The sequence below is a fragment of the Parasteatoda tepidariorum genome, chromosome 10, assembly GCF_982258835.1.
Source record: "Parasteatoda tepidariorum strain Cologne lab strain chromosome 10, Ptep-v5.0, whole genome shotgun sequence".
Taxonomy (NCBI): Eukaryota; Metazoa; Arthropoda; class Arachnida; order Araneae; family Theridiidae; genus Parasteatoda; species Parasteatoda tepidariorum.
This window is the reverse complement of record NC_141764.1, coordinates 96,023,933-96,045,465: the sequence shown is the minus strand read 5'-3', so window position 1 is coordinate 96,045,465 and position 21,533 is coordinate 96,023,933. Positions and strand designations below refer to the sequence as shown.

General features: G+C 32.5%; 3 protein-coding genes across 4 annotated transcripts in view; 1 reads left to right on the top strand and 2 right to left on the bottom strand.

Moving 5' to 3' along the window:
* LOC107450796 (cathepsin K) overlaps window positions 1-479 on the bottom strand; it is a 70,224-nt gene extending 69,745 nt beyond the window's left edge. For both annotated transcript variants that reach the window (XM_087153418.1, XM_087153419.1), the window contains exon 1: window positions 143-479. In XM_087153418.1, coding sequence (XP_087009544.1) covers window positions 143-337 — 195 coding nt within the window. In that variant the 5' untranslated portion in view covers window positions 338-479. The remainder of the gene's footprint in view (window positions 1-142) is intronic.
* Window positions 480-3,325: 2,846 nt separating this feature from the next.
* On the bottom strand, window positions 3,326-3,991 carry LOC147803105 (uncharacterized). Its single transcript, XM_087152900.1, has one exon. It carries the CDS (start codon window positions 3,989-3,991, stop codon window positions 3,326-3,328), a length of 666 nt encoding a protein of 221 aa, XP_087009026.1.
* An 11,040-nt stretch (window positions 3,992-15,031) lies between these two features.
* Window positions 15,032-15,547, top strand: LOC147803104 (uncharacterized). Its single transcript, XM_087152899.1, has one exon. The coding sequence runs from the start codon at window positions 15,032-15,034 to the stop codon at window positions 15,545-15,547; it is 516 nt and encodes a 171-aa protein (XP_087009025.1).
* The last annotated feature ends 5,986 nt before the right edge of the window (window positions 15,548-21,533 follow it).

Genomic DNA, 21,533 nt, shown 5'->3' with positions numbered 1-21,533 from the left:
TATTTAAAAATGTAATTAAATGATATCGTTAAACCAATGCATGATTAAAATATGGAGGTAAGACTAATACTTGAAACCCGAAGTCTGGTAATAAATACAGAGTAAATATTTAGAACAAGCTATAAAAGTAAATAAACATTACCATATATTTTTTCCATAATTTTTCATACTTGTAGCTACAGTCAACAATATTCAGGATGAACAGAAACACTACGCAATTCACTAAAATTCCATTCATATTTTTTAAGTTAAGAGAATCGAATTGGTTCAAAAATAAGAGCCGGCATCGAAATTTATTCCTGCACGTAATTGTCTTATTTATGCATTCATTGTACATAGCATCTAATATTTAACTGCAAACTACACTTGGATGCCAAATTTTCTGAATAACAATGTTATTACGATTGTTACGAGTAAATAAAGGATACTTTCGTAATCGAATGAATTCTTTCGAAATCAATTATAGTTAAAAAAAAATTATGTCGAATTCGGTTTAAAAAACTTATTTGCTCTCTATTGTTTTAATTTATATAAACATCATACATCAATGTATTTAAAATGGAAATTGAGTACGTAACTCTACAGCTGTAAAAAAAAAAAAAAAAAAAAAAAAAAAAAAATCGGGCGCAATGCTTGGTTATCCGAGAGGCTAGGAAAAGGCTTCCGAAACGTCTGACGTTTTTCCTTCGGCAGAATTTCCAAGGTTGCCTACGCTTTTTGTAAAATTTTATTCCAATGGTAGCTAAGTTTCTGTTTTAATGTATTATTTTTTATTCAGTTATTTTCCACACCACTACACAGAGATGCCAACTGCTCTAAATTATTTAAAGGGTGGTAGAGAACTACACACTAAATTTTGCAGATTTTCGGTGAATTTTGAGAAGTTCTTAAAAGGCACTACATGATTTTACTGTAGCAAAGTGGCGTATCAGAAAAGCCCTCGAGTTATTTAAAAGTAGTGGTGAGTAAAAACATTATAAATCGAATTTTAAAGTCAAGAATCATACTTTAAAAAGCTACCACTCAAAAATATTTATTCGCTGACCGGAACAAGTTGGCATCTCTGACTGCATATACATTACCGGTCAAAAGTTTGCGAAAATTTTGAAATCTACAAAGAAAAGGTCGAAATTCAAATGTTCATAGAACTGCGAAAAATCATTCAAATTGCATGAAAATTTGATATGTTCTAAAGTGAACCCTCAACAGTTAGCTACATATGATCAAATTGCAATATACTTTGTTTTTTGCGAACTGAATCCAGCTTTTTATCATGGGCTGTTTTTATGGTGAAAAAATTTGTTAAGTTTGAACACTTGCCAAACTTGCACAAAAACTTTTTTTGTACTTTCTGTTAATGGAAAATAGTTATTTGAACCGTTCTATGTAAGTCCTCAAAATTTCAGATCGATTTGATTTTTTTTGACGAAGTTATAGAATTTTGACAAACATGTATACTTTTCTCGATTTTTTAACATTCCACATATGCAGTCTTTTGTTCTTTACATCTTCTACCAAAGAGCTTTATAATTTTAATGTTTTCCATATTTTCAAATAATTAATACTTATTATAAAACAAATATTCTTCTTCATTATTGTAATTATAGTTATTACAAAGAATTTATTATGAATATAATTAAAACACTATCTCATAGATGTCACATCAAAAATTTGTTTGTTCTTAGCAAGCAAAACGATATTTATTGTTAATTTGAATGTACTATAAAATTTCTGTTAGACAAATAAAGGTATAAGGTTCAATTTTCGTTACTCGTCGAAGATCTCATGCATTCAACTTGTGTCGGTGAGGGATCGGCCAGTTTTCATTTGCTGTTGGTCGTTCTGGCGTGGATCATGACGTCATCCGTTATCTGTATTTAAGCTTTTATTGAAGCAGATTATTTCTAGTTATTCTTTCCTTTCGTTTGTCACTCTGTATGCGACAATTTGCTCACCAATGTTTTTAAATAAACTTATTTCTTTTCCTTTCTTTTTTTATTTTGTTGACTAACACATATGATATTCTGCGACAATCTCGGATGTCAATTTCATTGACTAAATTTTTTACTATTAAATTATTTTATTTGAAGCAACGTTATAAATATGTCTCCTAGAAATGAAATATAAACTGAAAAACGTGCAGCTATAGTATCTTTAAGGCGGCACAATATCTTTATGGCCAAAAAATCTTAAAAATTTTTTATTGCATTTTCTGAAAGATTGAACGTTTTTAATTAGGCCGTTTTTTAGTTCTTGACAGATGTCAAAGGGGCCGTGGCACAATGTAAACAAACTACGACGCTTTAGTTTTCTCCAGCGAAAGCATTTATTAATTTTGAATCATAGTAGAAGTAAGCTATAAGAAATATTAAAGAATAACGATAAATATTTAGTAGAAGAAAGCTATAAGCAGATGATTTATTCTGAAGTATGGCTTGCAGATTTAATTACATTTCCGATTGATGTTTTCATTTAACGAGCAAGCAATTGCATTCTTAGCCTTAGTTTCAATAGTTATTTTTAAAGTTTTATTATTATTAAATATTACGTTACTTAGTTTTTCTTGTTGATTTTTAGTTTTGTTGAATCATTTTTATTTCGAACTAAGAATGCCACGTCGAAAGCGAGCATGTCTTTCGCATCAACACAGTGCTTTGAAATGATGGAATACGTCAAATAATGTTGATGAAAATAACTGTTCTACTCCAGATGTTGAAAAGCCCACTAAATTGAGAGTGTCTGCTACAGAGTATGCAACTGTATGATTGACAAATATGAGGATTTTTCAAACTGTCCTCAGTATTTGTTTATTGATGTTTGTCAGTTAGCTACTCTCTTTGACAGACTTTTGTGTGACATTTGCTGCAAATCTTCTTTGAGGCTCGTTTTAGGAAAACAAAATGGATTTTCAAAGGAAATTAAATTGATATGTGACACTTGTGACATTTGGAACAAAATAAATACATCAAAGAAAATAGCCTACAATGCGCAAGTGCAACATGATAGTATGTGCAATGGAAATTTTTATGATGTGAATGTTAGGCTTGTGAGAGGAATTTTGAGTCTTGGCCTTGGACTTCGATTATTAATACTTCGATAATTAATATATATTACGTAGACCTCTAACCATGATAATGTCAGTTTTCCAAGAAATGGGACAGGTCCTCCGATTTTGGAAAATTACAAACTGAAAAAATAGATCCTTGCTCCAGATAAATTATCTAAATTGGGGGTTATTAGTATAATTTCTTATTCAACTCTTTAAGAAATCATCTACAGGATTAACATCGATATATCGACCTTATCAATTATCGATTGGAATCGATTATAGATTATCAATTATATTATCCGTTCTAAAGTTGCGAGTCCGAAAAAGGAATCTCCAAGAATCTGTCTGTGTACTTACTGTGCGATATGAAGTTTTAGCTGCTGCTGAATAGGACACACCCGGACGGGAAGTGCGGGCCGTAACTATTCTGCGGGCTTCGTTGAATGTTAAGTTTTGTAATACTTTAATTGACTGGATTTCCTTTTCTTGTGACCATTTCGGACAACTTCTGGCGTAAGCTGCGTGATCACCCTTGCAGTTGTCGCAAAGAGGTGGCAGCTCGCAAGAAGTGTCTTCATGCTCTGTACTAGAGCAACGGGCACACACCGGTCGACCTCGGCAAGATGTTTTTGAATGCCCAAACCTTTGACATTGGTAACAACGTAAAGGATTTTGGATATAAGGCCGAACCGGGCAGTTAATCCAAGCCATTTTAATTTCAGTCGGTAATTTAGCAGACGCAAAAGTGAGGATAAGGTGCTTCGTAGGGATGAGTTTACCATCCCTGCGAATCTTAATCCTTCTAACAGATGTAACGTTTTGAGATTGAAGGTTATCTAATATCATGTCTTCTGTGTCATTTATAAATTCTGTTTCTGATATGACGCCAGGAGAGGTGTTTAAAGATCTATGAGGTGTTACTGTTATATTAAATGAACACATGGTGGTGCATGTTGACAGAATAGTTGCCTGTTTTTTACTGAGGCAACTTCTCCCAGAATGGAAAGAAGAGCCTTATGTATCAGAAATGGAGATACGTGGGTTAATGAAGTATTAGGTACGTTTGCGTTTGTCAGATTCATCAAAAAGTAACGAGCGTATTCACATGGTGCTAAGAATGTTCCGCTGTTTTTGCATTGGTGTGCGGAACTCAACACCGTACTATCTTCAGCCATAGAAAATAAAAACAGTTCTACTACCAGCGGCATCACCCACCACGGAGTCCTACTAAGGGGATGCAAGTAACATAATTCGTTACCTGACACCGATGCTAACCAATAGCTATACGTCCGCGAGTCACCCCTGAAGCAGCCTCCACCCTTAACGAGGTGCCTAGTAAGTGGCCCCGGACTTGACCCTAGTCAACAGTTTACGGTCGTGACTAGCCGGTTGATGCATACAGGCCAATATGCACCTCCCGTTTACCTGAAACAAGGGCCAAAGCAGTGTATTGGGGTGCCAGGATCCCCCTTTCCAGGGACACGGGTCTCCACGCACGGCGAAAACGTGGGTGGTCTCTTCCCATCTGGGTCCAATACAACAGGGTGGTAATCGAACACAGATAAAAAGCCCTTACCAGTGAATTCGGCAACTACGACAAGGGGGAAGAGAAAATAGGAGAAAAGGGAGAAGAAACGGAAGGGAGGACAGATCACTAAGGTACCCCGGGGCGTGACTCCCTGTATTTACCTAAAGAAGGTAAACCCCCTCAGGGGGAAGCAATTGGAGAATTTAATCTCGGAACACTTAGTGCTTTCAAACAGTTGGCAAGTGTAAATAACTTGCCACTGAGTAAATCAGCAGTAATGTTGGCAAATATGAGAGATTATAGGAGGTCATATTTTCGGAAGAAAAAAGCTTTCAGAAGCTTGGAAAGCAATTTCTCCGGACACTATAAAATTAGGTTTTTCGCAGGCGGAAATAAAATTGCTTCAATTGTTTAATTCGGATTCTGAATGCAGCGAATTTGAAGGGTTTGAGTGAACCTAAATTTTAAGTAGATGCGACCCACTTTAAAAAGCGTGCAAAGTGGATGCGACCCACTTAAGTTGTAAAATGTAAATATGTTGCAATGTAAGTCAGTTATATAATTCTTAACCTAGAGATGCAGCCATCAGCGATTGTAAAAATATTATTTTGAGCAGTTTGTCCAAAGTGTTTAATAACAGGTTCTTGCTTTTGTTAGACTACACATTTTATACTTCAATTTATATTTTAAATTTTAGTAATATTTATAAAGCATTAATTTCATATAATTAATTTTTGCCGCTACATTGTTGTTAGGGGTGCGACTTATAAACTGATATCTTCTTAGTTAAATAACAGAGGTATATTTCCAAAAAATAAATAAAATAAAAAATAATTATAAAATATAAATATGTAGTAATGTAAAAAAATCATTTATATTAAAATAAATGTAGTTATTTAAATTTTTTACCTAAAGATGGCGCCAACAGCCGATTGTAACATGCTGTTCAGAGCAGTTCGTCCAAAATATACAATAACAGATTACATTCTTGATTTTATTATAATTATACATTTATAAATTTCAATTTATATTTTAATTTAAAACATATGTAGTATTTATAAGGAATTAATGCTATATATACACTTTTGCCGCTAAATCGTTATTATGGGTGCGGCGTTTACCACGATTTTTTTCTTAAGGCACATTATTTAATTTTCGACCAAAATTTCGATGTTTTTTTATTGCATTTTTTGAAAGATTGAACATTTTTAAGTATGTGTACAAAATTTCAGAGCGATACTTTGATTTTAAAAGAAGTTATGACATTTTTTAATAGTTATTGTCACTACACAGCTGTCAAAGGGGGCGTGGCTCAATGTAAAAAAACATTCAATGCATGCGTTTTTAGCAACAAAAATATGCCATAAATCAATTTTGATTTTAGTAGATAAAATCTGTAAGCTAAAGCAAGTTACCAAGTGATATTTTTCATATGCTGTGTACACATCTAATTGATTATTTTGTTATTTAGAGTGCTTCTAGCTGGTTATGAACGTTTTTTTACAACAACGGTCTTTTTCAAGGCCATATTTGAATACTTTTTTGTTATCGTTTCGTTATTTTTTTTGTTATATTTTTTTTGTTATATTTTTTTTGTTATATATTTTTTAAAATGCCACGCAGAAAACGAGCATGCACTGCACATCAACAAAGTGCATGCCATAAACGTTTGAGCAAAGGTCAAAGGGATGATTTGTTGAATTCTGCTGTTCGAAATGCTGAAAAAAAAACACTTCCCTGAGAGTTTCAAATGCAGATAGTGTGGTACGTTCTGCAAATTATGATGAGAATATTCCAAATTCTCCTCAGTATATACTCTTTGACATAAATCAAGTTAGTGGATTATTCGATACTCTTTTGGGTGATATGTGCCACAAATGCTCTTTGAAGTTTGTTTTGGGAAGACAAAGTGGATTTTCACATGAACTGAGAGTAGTTTGTGAAACTTACAATAATATAAATAGATTCAACAGCTCTAGAAAAGTCTGTGAGAACACTCACATTAAACAAGTTGCCAAAAACTCAGCCAATTCCTATGATATCAATATTAGAATTGTGCAAGGAATTTTGAGCCTCGGACTTGGATTTTCTGCTCTAGAAACTCTTTGCATGCATATGAATATGAATATAACTTCTAGCAGAACATTTTGTGTAATTAAAACACAACCGGGTATTACTACTTATAATTTTACAAATAGTTTGTTATAATTTTACAAATAGTTAATATTTTACAAATAGTTTACAAATAGTTTTACAAATAGTTTGGATCATCTGGCTCAATGGAGATGGCAGCGTTCTGAGGAGAGAGGTTTCCGGTATACGACAGTCCTATCCGATGGTGATTCAAAAGCATACAAGGAACTGTGTAGCAACAATATATATGGTGATAGTATTCCAATAATTAAAGAAGAATGCATTAATCAAGTAAGCAAAAGACTTGGCACGGCTTTGAGAAATGCAGTTAAGGAATGGCGGGCAAAAGGAGTGACCTTAGGGAAGAAATACGGAAGCTTAAAGGAGGAAACGATTAAAAAACTTACTCGCTATTATAGTAATGCCATTCGAAGCAATAAGGGAAATTTGCCCGCGATGAAAACAGCAATATATGCTACTCTTTTTCATAACTCATCAACAGACAATAAGCCACAACATCAAAAATGTCCAAAAGGAGAAAATTCTTGGTGTTTTTACCAGGCAGCACTTGCTAAAGGTAAAACGTCAGGATCTCATTCACAACATATAAAAGCACCCATCAGCCAGATACATTTGGAGAAAATAGTGCTGATATATCAGCGATTAGCATCTGATGCATTAGATGCTCTACACAAAATCAAAACGAAACTTTCCATAGCATGATATGGAATAAATGTTCAAAGGACTATTCAGCCTCCCTTGAACGAGTAAAAATAGCAGTGTATGAAGCGATTTGCGAATTTAATGTTGGAACTTTAAACACTTACAAAGAGTTATCTAATGTTAACAATGTACCAATGAATAAGTCTGCCATATCTTTAGCAAATTTTAAAGACTACAGAAGGTCTTATTTCTGAAAAAAGAAAAGACCATAAGGAAAACAGAAGGAGTTTCTTACAAAGCGGGCCGATTCTGAACAATTTATTAAAAAAAAAAGATTATTTGTAATATATAATGCTTTTTTAGAAAAACTGTCGCGATCTATTCACCAATTTGTGTTTTATTTATTCATTTTTATGAATGGAATTAAAAATAATAGCATACTTTAATTGCTGACAAATCTTGAAATATTTCTTAATAATTAAATTATATAAAATTTTTATTGCTAGTTCATATTTTTTTCTGGATAAAGCTACGTAGATATTTATGTGAATTGTGTGAATATCTTTTATTTTAGTATTATTTTTCAGACACATTAAACTTATTTAAAAATTCAAATTTTTAGTTTTAGTATATTTGATTTAAAACATTGAAATTTTGTTAACAACTGATATCAAGTATAATCTATAAAAATTTGAGTAAAAATATGTTAAATAGTTTTCTTGCTTGTAATGAAGTAATATCATTTTTTCGCCTCTTAATTTCATGGGAATATATTGTATGCAAAAACTACTGCAACTTTCTTAGAAATAGACTCTAAGCTTTCAAATTTGTTTTTGCTACTCATAAATATATGGTAAATAATTATTTGCATACAAGTTGTGCATGCGATTTCTCTAAATAATTTTTTTTTCTTGTTTCAAAACTTTAAATGCCTTTTTCTCAGCTTTCTATTTTGGGGTATTTCAATGCATTCAAAATGCTAAGGCTTTTTTAAAAAATGACTCAGAACTCTAAAATTTTTTATAAGTCTTTTGAGATATATTTCTTTAAAAATTTGCATGGAATAAGCTTTGTGATAAAAATAATTTTTTTAAATGATTCTTAAAGTCAAAAAATTTTACTTTTTTGCATTTTTTTGGTACTAAATTGAAAAAAAAAATTCTAAATAAATAACTATCACAAATATTTACTATTCCATGCAAATTTTTATGTTAAAATGTTTAATTAACATTTTCAAAAAAAAGTTTTTTAAATAAGTCCATTTTTAAAAAAGCCTTAGGGCTTTTAAAAAGTTTAAAAAAATTCAATTTTTTTGAAATATTGAACTAACCACTGATTTTTAAGAAGAATTTCTCCTCAAAAAGTTTTATTTCATGTTATTTCTTTCATTATCTTTTGTATTTTAAACTTTTTAATTTAAAATAACAGTTATTTATTTTTTAGTACCGTGCCGCCTTAAGTCTCATCACGAGTGCGGCGTTTCTTCCGTAAATACGGTAATGTTGGCAATTTGAGCAATAATAAAATATATCTGCTTTCCTCTATTATTTATAAATTAATCATCCGCAAAAGGACAAATTTATTATTCAGAAAATTTTCGCTATTTATGATCAATTAATCAAAATAACTTTGAAATTATTTAATTTCCACTTTAACGGTCCATCATAAGTTTAGCAAATGGCCAAGAAAATAATGTTCGTAACTGAACACTTAAGGACATCTTTTTGGATTTTCTATAATAAATCCTTTTTAGCTCTAAATTCTTGAATGCGCCCAAGAAACTCAGGAGAGATGCCTATGATATCTCAAAAAAGAAAAGCCGACGACGTAGAAGCTCCTCCACGAAAAAGGTCGAGAACTGATGCTTCGTTAACTACACTTCGACGTTCGCAGCGCCAGAAGTTCCGACCACTCGAGGAACCAACGGCTACGGTATACTTACGTGGAAGGGACACTCGCGAACATCGTAGTGGAAGAAGGCAATCCGCCTAATACCAGCGATGCAGACGGTATTAGGCAGGCGAAGGAAAAGAACGCTTTGAGTTTGAAAAACCTTTAAAAAACAATCTCAAGTTTTCCGCAAAAGTGGTGGACCCTTGCACAGGTGGTGAAAGAGTGGTCAATGTCCGTCGGCCACCTAGCACTCTGGACTGGCGAGTACCTCCCACTACATCTGGGGAGGAATCGTACTCAGTGGCTTCCAGCGTCCGAGGTGATTTACTCTCGTCTGGATTTGTTCAAATCGGGAGCGGGAAGAGAAAGAGGAGGCAACACGATATGGAGTACAACATCGCTCTCACTGTAGTCAAGGGCAGCAACATCGACCTGACCCACCACAACACACATTTCAACCTGCAGCACCTGGACTCAATCGTTCTACCTGCTGGCAACCACTAAAGTCATTTCAACAAGGGGAGAACTGATGCTATGCTGAACTTTGCAGCGTTCAAAACTCCCCTATTCCGGCATCAGTATCCAAACTTTACGGATAAGAATTAAAAATCAATTTTTGGCCTGATTACCCATTGAATCTCGTGGGCGAGGCACCAACAAGCTCAACAGAAGGGATACTTTCGGGCGCGTTCCTTTATTCGTACTGGTTCCATACCAGTCGTTCCAAAATGAAACGAGTTTTGAACAGTACGAAACCGATTGTTTTTTTTCTTCGAACTGCAATTGGTTAGAGTCGCACAAAGTGCACTAGTTTAAAAGTTGGTGTGTCTGGTGAGATAACAGATTAAAAATGATCGGCAGTGGTATTGGAGATACGGATTTTTACCATTAATGTGGAAATTGCAAGATTTTAGGATGAGAAGATGAAATAAGAGAGCATGCTAAAAACTGAGCTATAGAAAGCGAATCAATTAATGATTCACTTACTTTTGGTATGTTATGTAAAAGAATTAAGTTAATGACAAGGTAAAGGTACCTACTAAAAGATAAGGATAGATCATGGAATATATAATAAATATTAACTTCCAACGTTTATTAATATACATATATCTATACGTATGATACTCTATTGAAAAGTTTTTATGCATTTTTTAATATATATAATTAAAAGAAATTAGCAAGTTAATTTCTTTTCATTACTTTTAATAAGAATTTTTCAGGCAAGTGTTATTTGCTCGCTTCCTTCCGTGAATTCTTTAAGTTAATGATAAATATACAAATAGGTATGATATATAAAAATTTTATAGGAAAATTAATTACTTAGATGTTTTTGATTTTATATTAAATTTGTTTCAGACAATAATATTAAACTCTCTTTAAAAAAAACACTATTTTATAAATTTAACATAATGATTCGATATTACTGCATTGATATTACCATCATACCGTTTAGTATATCAATGTTTGAAAATGGTATTTAACATTATCGATTCTCTTGGCCTTAATTTTACCTATTACTTAAATGCTGAAGGTTAAAGATCCGCAACATACAAATTCATAAATTATTTCCTAAAATGTGTTATTTAAAATGTAGTTAAGTTGCGTGTTCATTATTTAAAGTATTAATTACATGGAACTACTGCTATTTTATGTAGGTAAATTCTGCATGCCAGTTATGCATCTTTGAATGATTACTGTTATTATTATTTTTTTACAATCACTTGTAGTTGAAGAGTTCAGTACACAAAAAAATTAATATCTTTGCGCTACATGCATTTGTTTGTAGCTAATGAGTGTATACTAAATAGGAATATTTTAAAAAAAAAATGCACTAAAAAATTTAAATGAAAGTTAAGCTCATCCATTAGTCTAGCATGGATTGTGAAAAAAATTTCATTCCAAATCATAATTGTTTGGTAGGTTTATAATTTTTTTTCTTTCAGCATTTCGTAATTATGAAAAATATTTTTTGTACAAGCACATCAGAAATTGTAGCAAATAATTTCCACGATTTATTTGATGTTTCATAATCGTAAGTTTTTCGAGTAAATTTTTTTTTAAAGAAAAGTCATTAAATTATGTTTTATTAACAACTCACTTGCCAATATTTACCTTTTTTCCAGGATAATTTTCCTAAGTGGTAATAAAATGATCGTTGAATTATAATTTGAGACGAAATTATATTTTTTATTTCACCGCATCTTAAACACATCATTTGCCTGACAAGCATTTGTATATACTACGGGGCTCCGCCCCCTGCTCGCCAACCCCCGAGAATTAATACGCAATCCTATGTGGTTCACGCCGCGAACCATGGCTCGCTGCGCTCGCTCGCCAATGAACACAATGTTCTACCTCAAAGACATAGTATACATCAAAGACATAGTATTTTATCATCAAAGACATAGTATTGTACTTATGTAGAAGAATTCTATCAATGTTCATATTGGCTTTTAAAAAAGTATATTAGCTATTTAGATTGTACATGGTGAAAAAATTCAAAACATTAGCTAAATAAGAAACATATTAGCAAAATAAATTATCAAATATTGCAGTTACTCACCTAAATGAGTATAATAAATTAGTTAATGCTAGAAATTCTGAAGGTTTTAGAAAAAAAAATTTATTATTTAAAAATATAAACTTTAAACCCTAACTTTTCCTTGTGAGATAATAACCCTCAAAAAGTCTTTCATTTTCGCGAACACAAAAATTCGTTTTATCGCCAAATGAAATATTTTTTGGTGATCAGCATTATTGAAATCAATTTCTATATTAATTAACATTTGTGATAAAGTACATAAAATTTTAGAACAAAATACGGATGTTTTACATACAATAAATTAAAATGCATGGCTGTTAGCATTACCCGAGAAATACCACGTGGAGGTCGCCATGCTGCATTTCTAATCGGGGAGTTTTGATTTTTGCAGTTCCCCTTGCCTACAGCCAATAGAAGTTTCAATGAAATTTTTTTCCAAAAAACATTTTTTTCTGCTAATTTCTTTGAAGACACAATTATAGATTTGGCATCTTGGAGCAATTACTGAAAGGCTGTCAAATGACTTAACTCTTGACATGCCAACATAAAGTTGTCCATGACTAAAAACTTGTTTAGTCAATACTAAACTGATTTTCTCAAAAGTCTGACCTTGTGACTTATTTATAGTCATGGAGAAGGCCAGCCTAATTAATTCCTAATTGAGTTTAAATTAAATATTATCATGCTTTTAGGGCATGAATCTGAATTGAACAACCTGATAATGCTTACTCTAGTTATTGTTTCCGTTTATAAAAGCGCTATATGTTGAGCCAGTTTAAATTAAATATTATCATATTTTTAGGGCATAAATCTGAATTGAACAACCTGATAATGTTCACTCTGGCTATTGTTTCCGTTTTTAAAAGCGCTATATGTTGAGCCACCTCATGTGACATTTTCAGCAGCGATCATTGGTTGATTTTCTAACGTTGCTATTCGGGGAGTTGTAATGAGGCTTTTTTTTGGTGCCGTGTAAGAGAAATATATATATAGACTCTTATATTCAGTACAAGTAGTGGTAGACAAAGTCAGATTTACCTTTTCGTGACAGAGTGTCTTTGTTTAAGCTTTGTATGCTTGTTCGGGACGTAGTGAAAGAAATTATACTACAGGAGAGTGGTTTTGCATCACAAAGCCTAAGTTTTTTTTTTTTTTTAAATCACAAATAATGAAGTTTTTGTCCTATATAAATCAATTATAGTCTTGTCTTATTTATGAGACTTTTAAATAGTTTTGTAATTAATTTAAAAATTTTTTTAGTCTCTTGGGCTGACACTGAAGAGCCATTGTGTGGACAATCAGATGTTCCGTGCTCTGGTAACCTATCAGAAGAGGTAAATTCACAATCAAAAACTGTGTTCACCTGGAGCAATTCTGCTACCCTGCTTTTGCTAATGATATATAAAGAAAAGCTGGAGCATTTTTAAATTTAATAAAAATAAAGCAATATCGAAGGAAATAGCTTTAGCTGGTCAAACACGGCTACCAATTATCACATAAGCCCCGTTTACATGCACAAAAATGCGGGGTAAAAGCTGGAATTTTCGTCATTTTCTACTCTTCTTCCCCTACGCAGGGAAAAATTGAAGGACTGAAAGAAGGGTATAATAATTCCTAGTAGGAGATGGAAATATGCAGGGTAAGCTCACCTCGCTTTCCCGAGATGCATTGCGAGTCACGTGATTGTTTACGTTCTGGGCCCATGTGTTTTGTTTTGGAACTCGGAACGTGAAAATATTTTAATTTGTTTCAAATAATGGCGGAAAAAAAAGAAAAGAAGCCAGCTGATCGTTGGTACGATCTTGAAACAAAAGTCTTACTAAGCATATATGAAGTGTATATGATAGAAAAAAAATTTGATGGTACGGTCCGCGACAACGAGACTTATAAAAATATTGCTATCGAGTTGTCGCAATCAAACATTCACAGATCTACCGATCAAATAAAAAATAAATTGAAAACCATAAGAAAAAAATACAAAGAAGTGGTAGATTCAACTAGAAAAAGTGGTGGGGGAGCAATATCTAAATGCCATTCTGAATGCCGTATTTGTTTCCACATTCTCCTGTGCGATAATGCTAAACTTAAGGATGAAACTGCTGATCTGCACAGGATGTTTAACATCCTTTTAATACGCCTTTTCCGAGCATCATTTATGTCGCTCAAAGCATTTTCAATATTTTGAACGAATAACAATGATATTATTTGAATATTATCCATTTTAAATGAAAAGTATAAAAAACTTTACCTCAAAATGTAAACAAAAATATTGCAAGGAGTGATGGGATATATTTTCTTACTTCCGATTTATCATGTGACCAATGACGTAGAGGAAGTTGTTTGAAAATCCGGGGTTGAAATTCTTTTGCGTGTAAACGGGTTTTCTTACCGATTATACATTGCCCTGTAAAATCCCTGTACCCTTCTTTTACCCCGGATTAATAGATTGCTCATGTAAACGGGGCCATATTCAGTGTGGCAACAAAATAAAGGGATTGTTGTCGAATTACAGAAAGGTAAGACAATAACAGACTTTCAGGAAACAAACGCATAACTTGCAAGTTTTATGATGAATTGGATCCTTGTTTAGCATCGTCTTCAATGTCCGGGTTTAAGGTGCGGCCTCTATCAGGGAAAAGCATACCTGCCAACTTATACGCATTTGGCGTAAAATTTTATTTTTATATTTAAAGTGGTAGTAAATATATACTATTTTTTTCTTTTATAAACTTAATTTTTTAATAATTTTGATCACCACTATTCTTAAAAAAATTAAGCATATAATATTAATATGTGTTACCATCATAGTCGTCATCTTAAGCATTTGCAAATGCCACGTATCTTTTTGCTTAAAATTGAAATTTTAATTCCGTATTATTACCACTGGGAAAAACCATTATGGAAGGGGTTGAATCTTCTTCACGTTCATCTTCCCTTCTCCATCCTTCTATAACGCTACACCCAAACGTAAGCGTGAACAGGAAGAGCCTCATTATTTTGCTCTTTTCAGGGAAAGCTGTGAGAGAAGGCACAGGGAAAGAATGGAACAAAATAAGGAATTCCTGGCCTTGTTAAAAGAACTTATATCAAAGTTGCCGTATTAAGTAAAAACTAGGGATGTATGTAATATCATTTTTCCCAATATGAGGTCGATGAAAATGTTAACCTCACCCGTGTTTGTTTACAACAAAATACTTTCGCGTTTGTCAACAAATTTTACCGTATGACCAATGGTCTTGCCATGGGAAATCCTTTGAGCCCTATACTTAGTGACATCTATTTGCATTATTTTGAAAGTAAACTATTCAAAATCTTAACTTTCCCCTTTTATAAAAGATGTGTTGATGACAGTTTTGCTTTGTTAGATGAAAATAATTGTAATTTAGACCAAATTCTTAATGTTATGAAGAGCATTGATTCTTGGATTCAGTTCACCTTTGAATTAGAGACTGATCAAAAACTTCCTTTCTTAGATGTTCCTGTGACTCGGAATTATAATTTATTCCATCCTACTGTCTTTCGTAAACCTTTTGCTGTTTCTGTACCCCCTTATTACAAATCCTCCCACCCTCTCAACCAAAAACTTGCCTCTTTTCGGTCTTTTGTCTACCGAGCTGTTAATATTTGTTCTAACATTGATTTTCTTGATGCAGAATTAAATTACATCAAAGCCATTGCTCATGACAGAGTTTATTCTCCTAACAATATTGATAATATTTATAAAAACTTAACTAAATAATCGCCTACCGATATACCTTCCAAAGAATTTTCTAACAATTTAGTCATTTTACCCTATTTTCCTAAAATAAGTCAAGTTGCTAATATCCTAAAAAAGTTTGATTTTAATATTATTTTCAGTCCCATTAATAAGAAAAAATTTTCTAATCTCAAACAGCCCATTGACAGTCAAAATAGCTGGGGTATATACCAAATTAATTGTTTGTGGTGAGACAGGAAAGGTCCAGTATACTACAAGTTGCTGAAACAGGGAAAAAAGCATCAACTGCAATCAGCTGGATAAATTGAATGCAGCTACCAAAGAAAAAAGGCCATATTCTAATCTCAAACAGCCCATTGACAGTCAAAATAGCTGGGGTATATACCAAATTAATTGTTTGTGGTGAGACAGGAAAGGTCCAGTATACTACAAGTTGCTGAAACAGGGAAAAAAGCATCAACTGCAATCAGCTGGATAAATTGAATGCAGCTACCAAAGAAAAAAGGCCAGCATTAGCATCCAGAAAAGGAACAGTGTTCCACCACGACTAGTGTTCGCCCGCATACTGCAATGGTGACGCCACAAAAACTGAATTCGTTAGGATGGAAAATCCTTAGTCACCCACTGTATTCACCTGACATTGCACCATCTGATTATTACCTGTTCAGATGTCTGCAAAATTATCTAAGGGGGAAAAATTCTAGTCTTTTGAAAGTGTTTCTAAGGCAGTTGCTGACTATTTTAACTCCAAGGACGAGATCTTCTACAAAACAGGAATTCACAGGTTACCTGAAAGATGGCAACAGGTTGTAACAAATAACGGAGCATATATAATTGATTAATATTAAGCACATATTTTTATAAATGAATTAAAATATTTTCTTTAAAATACAACAGAACTTTCCCTCCAACCCGATAGATATTGATCTTATCGAAGATAACTGAAAATTTAGTCCTATTACAGCATTTTTCCGTTTAATAACCCCAGCCCAACACATAAAAATTTTGCACCACATACACAGCATAGCATAACATTTTACATGGACCGAAGAGTAGAGCAACCCCCCCCCCCCGGGGTCGCCTCCTAGGAAAATGTATTATATTAAACTCAGTGTAGTGAGCAACCAAGAAAACGATTATTTTTTGCCAGTAACACCATCTCGAGCATTTCAATAGGAGTTGCTTCGCCTGGGTCACTACTATAACTATTACGTAAAGTTCTCCCTACCTACCATCCCAGTATACTGCTCTTGTTGCGAGTTAATTATTGTGCGATCTTTTATGCCCCAGATTCTAACTTCCTTCTAAATATGTATTATATACAGTCGAACCTCGCTAACTCAAACCTTGATTTCACGAATTTTTCGATATCTCGAAGAAAAAAAAATTCCCTTCAAATTTCCTATACACTCAATGTTAAAAAAAACTTGATTTCACGAATTTTTTTTTCTAATCCCTCGATAACTTGAATTTTTTCTCTCCATAAATAGTGTAGATTTTTTTTCTGAAAATAAAAAACTATTCCAAAAAAAAAATAAAAAAAATTTAAGAATAGAAAACCAATTTTCATAATGATAAACTTTTTTAAAAAAATGGACATAAAGACGTCAGTGGCGTGGAATGACGTGTCTTTCTCTACGATAATGAATGGATTCAAGAAGGCTGGATTCATTAAAGATCGCGAAAGTAGTCAAATAATCGATATCGTTAATTCTGCTGAAAACTACACCGAAAATGATTGGGACAGATTGACCGGACTCATGAAGCTTGATGACACTGAATTTCATGATTTCGTAATCGTATATGATGCAGTAACAGTGTGTGGTCAGTGGGATGACAATTATATCATCGCTCAAACGAAAGCTTCTTGTGAACTATCAGAAGAAGAGGATGAGGAAATCGAAGATTTACCCCCCAATGTTACTAACAAACAAGCACTTTCTGCAGTGGACACTGTAAGGAGATTTATTGAGAGGCAGCCGAATATGTCAGAGGAGACATTTAAAGCTATAGTCCACTTAGAAAGTGTTACAGACGAACTTCCTTACACATCTCTAAAGCAAACAACAATTGAATCTTTTTGAAAGTGTAAAAAGTCTTTTTAGAATAAATATGGAATAATGAATAAGGTATGTAAAGAACTTTTTTTTTATTCTACCATCGATAACATGCAATGTTTTCGAATTTTCGGTATCTCGAATTTTTTCTCCTCTCCCTTCAAATTCGAGATATCGAGGTTTGACTATTATTATTATCGATTCTCATTCTCACTTTTATGCCCGTACACTTATATTTTATCATAGTTTGAGTTCTCACGATTGTTTTACTATGTCACTTAACTATTTCGCGATTAATTTAAACTGCGTATTTGTATATAGCTTATTTAACCAAGTCCTTTTTTAATTTTGCGTTTAAGCTTGTATACTTTATCGTGTTCACCATTATCGTTCTACATTACTGCAGTCTCTAATTAATATATGACTGATCATGTAACATTTTATGTTCTCCTCGCCGCTTTACTCGTGCTATGCACCACCTCCCACCCAATTCCTTCCCTCTTATCCATCTCCAATATCTAACTTTTACTTTCGATGAATGGGTTAAAGCCGCTTCGCGGCTGTGTACCGAGATTCTTGCCATTTCTACCGTTCTCATTTCTTTTTGTTGCACTGGTGAAGGTGGCCCTTTGAGCATCCGAAACAGCTGTCTGTATTTTATAAATATTTTGTGCTCTTTAACGTTGTTTACCTTAGTTATGAATTGATTACATTTATTTATTATTTTACTGTCACTTTTTTTCACTTAAGAACAACTTTTTTGTTAGCTATTTTTTTTATCAGTGTTTTTATTAAGACAGCATTTTTTAAAAAGTATTTCTAATTTTTAATCAATACTCTTGAATAAAGAGTACTTCGTATTAAAATCAATACACATTTTTGTTTCGACCAAGCTTTTTCAAAAAAACTTTTTTTATAACGCTGCAATTAAGAGAGTTTCTATTAGACTTATAACTTCACTTTTTCATGAAAATACGGTAATTGGAATGCATGCTTCTGCATATCTTTTTTTATGGGCGTATTAATGATAGTGCTGCCCTTTTAAAAGAATTTCTGATAGATAACTTTTTTTAAGTTATATGGATTATTTTTTTCTGTGAAATATTTTTAGCATTAAAGTTTTGTTTTAAGAATTAAGACTGCTTTTTTCTATTTCTCTTTTCACAGCTTGATATTTTTTTATCAGCTGTTAGTCAGTTTCATTTACTTTAATTATCTTAATATGTTTTATCTTTTCTCTAAACTAAAGGTGCAGTTAAGTTTTGGCTATTTTTCAATAATGACTAAACTCATTTATGTATTAAAAATAATTATGTGAAAATTGAAGAAGCCATTCTCTAATGGATAAAAATGGCTAGATCACAAAATGTGCCAATATCGTGCTCAGTACTGAAAGAATGAGCTCTGCAAATAGCCGCGGAATTGGGAGAACCTAATTTTGAAGTTGGAACATCATGTCTACCACATGCATAGTAAATTGTTTTCGTCATGCTGGTTTTGTGAGTTCTCTGAATATCGTGGATGACGAAACCAAAGAAGACTATATTCATCTATCTGTTTTGGTTTGGGTTTTTTGGCGCAAGAGCCAGTCTTGGCTATATCGCGCCTCCAACTTGGTAGATATTTTACAGCTAGGTTCACAATTCTGTTTTGGTTTAAAAACTAGATAGATGTATAAATGCCAATATCCTTAAGGTATGAGAAAATGTTAGAGTGAGGATCATCTCCAATTAGTGAAAACAATGACGGATGGCTATCTGTTCTGATGGAAGATCTGAAAAATCGTGGCCATACCATTGAAGGGGATGCTGAATATGGTTTGATTCCTGAGGAAATTGCCACCACTTCTGAAGCTACAATTTCTTAAATTGTTTCACAAGTTGTGGAAAGTGAGGACAATGACAGTGATCCCGAGACTGTAGCTGAGACCTAAGGGGAAGCCTTCAATGCAATAAATGTCATACGAAATTTTTTTTTACAAACCATGAGGGAGCTGAGGAACATTTTGAGAAGTTACAAAATCTAGAAAAATTTTTTCGAAAAATGAAATCAAAAACGAGACAGACCTGCAAAAATGATTATTTTAAATAAGGCAAGAAGCAATGTATGTATGTACACTTTTTGAGGAAATTTGTTAATAGCTTTATTTTAAATTAAAATGTTTTTTTTTTAATCGTTCTTTAATTCTTTACTAATTCTGTTAAAATTTATTGACTTAAATATTAAATTTATGGCCGATCATTTTCGTTTGTATTACCTTTTTAAAAATATCATAATGTGTACTATTTACGTGCTTAGTTACGAACTGCTAATGAATCGGTTAAAAGGTCACTTTTGCGATGTCCCTTAGGGTGACCTTATATCGAGGTCTGACTGTATAACACTACGCGTTTAGAATGGAAATCTTTAAATATTCTACTTTCAAATAAGAAAAAAAAAAGTTCAAAGCATTCCATATAGTTTATTTTCTATTGAACATGTAACAAGAAATTTGACTATTTTGCATTAGCGACATTCATTTTTAAATACTGCACCTGTGACACCGAGGGTCCGTTTGTAGGGGGAGGGTCCATACTATTTCCTTTTCTCCAGGAAAACAACTTAAAAGGGAAAAACATTTTTACACTAGAATATCACAAAGTTCTTAGTAATCATTATGATAAAATTATATACGAATGGAGAATAGCAAATAAATGATAAACAAAAACGAAGTCAACCTCTAGCATGAAACTAATTCGATACAGTTCAATATTGTAATCATGATCAACAAACTGCTTAAATTTATGTGAAAATAATGTTTTAAATAATGTTACATTACACTAAGAAAAATTTTTCCATAGAGGAAACATTTAATAATAATATCACAGGGAAATCTCGGGGGAGAGTAAATTAAGCTGACCCCTAGAAGATGACTTACAAGGGAAACTAGGGAAGTGTGACTCGACAATTTTGAAATTAACTAGTGGGATGTATGCCTTATGAGGAATAATTTTAGGGGGCAACATTCGTTTCGGCCCATAGAAGGTCCTATGAGAGATCAAAAATAATTAAATATATGGAAAAATCGGTATTTTATTACTTCAATGCAGACTATTAGTTATTGTAATTGTCTCAGACTCCAATTAATTTGTAATTAATTGGATAATTAATTACTTTCACGTACTATATAATGCATATTTATTGTTAAAATTGATTTTGAAAATTTTATGTATCTGCAGTTTTTCAGAAAAACCTGTTAGGTTAATTTTAAAAAAAAAATTGACATCAAATTTTTTTAATTTTTTTTTTCAAAAAACTTTCCAAATTAATTGGAGTATGTAATTGCAAATCAATTAATTAATTAATAATTTCTGATTAATTTATTAATTAAAAAAATAATTAATTATCCAATTAATTGGATTATGAGACAATTACAATAACTAATAGTCTGCATTGAAGTAATAAAATACCGATTTTTCCATATATTTAATTATTTTTTATCTCTCACAGGACCTTCTATGGGCCGAAACGAATGTTGCCCCCTAAAATTGTTCCTCATAAGGCATACATCCCACTACTTTATTTCAAAATTGGCGAGTCACACTTCCCTAGTTTCCCTTGTTAGTAATTAAAAATTAATCACTGTAACAACACAACTTATTGCATTTAGAAGCACCACTAACAAAGAAAATAGGCCATAACATATATATGAAATACAGCTAATATTAATTTAATGACATTTTCTTAATGTCCTAGTCACGAAAACATAGGAAAATAATTCAAAACAGCTAAGTATTGTAATTATGATCTACCAATGGACAATTGCAGTCAATTTTTTTTATGTTCTTAATGAATTCAGAATGATGGAAAAGTCCTGAAAAACATCTTTTTACCTCCCAAAAAATGCTACTTTTTTAATTAAGAGCAATTAAAAATCGTGTACTTTCGTTTTCAGTTTAAAAAGGAAGTCA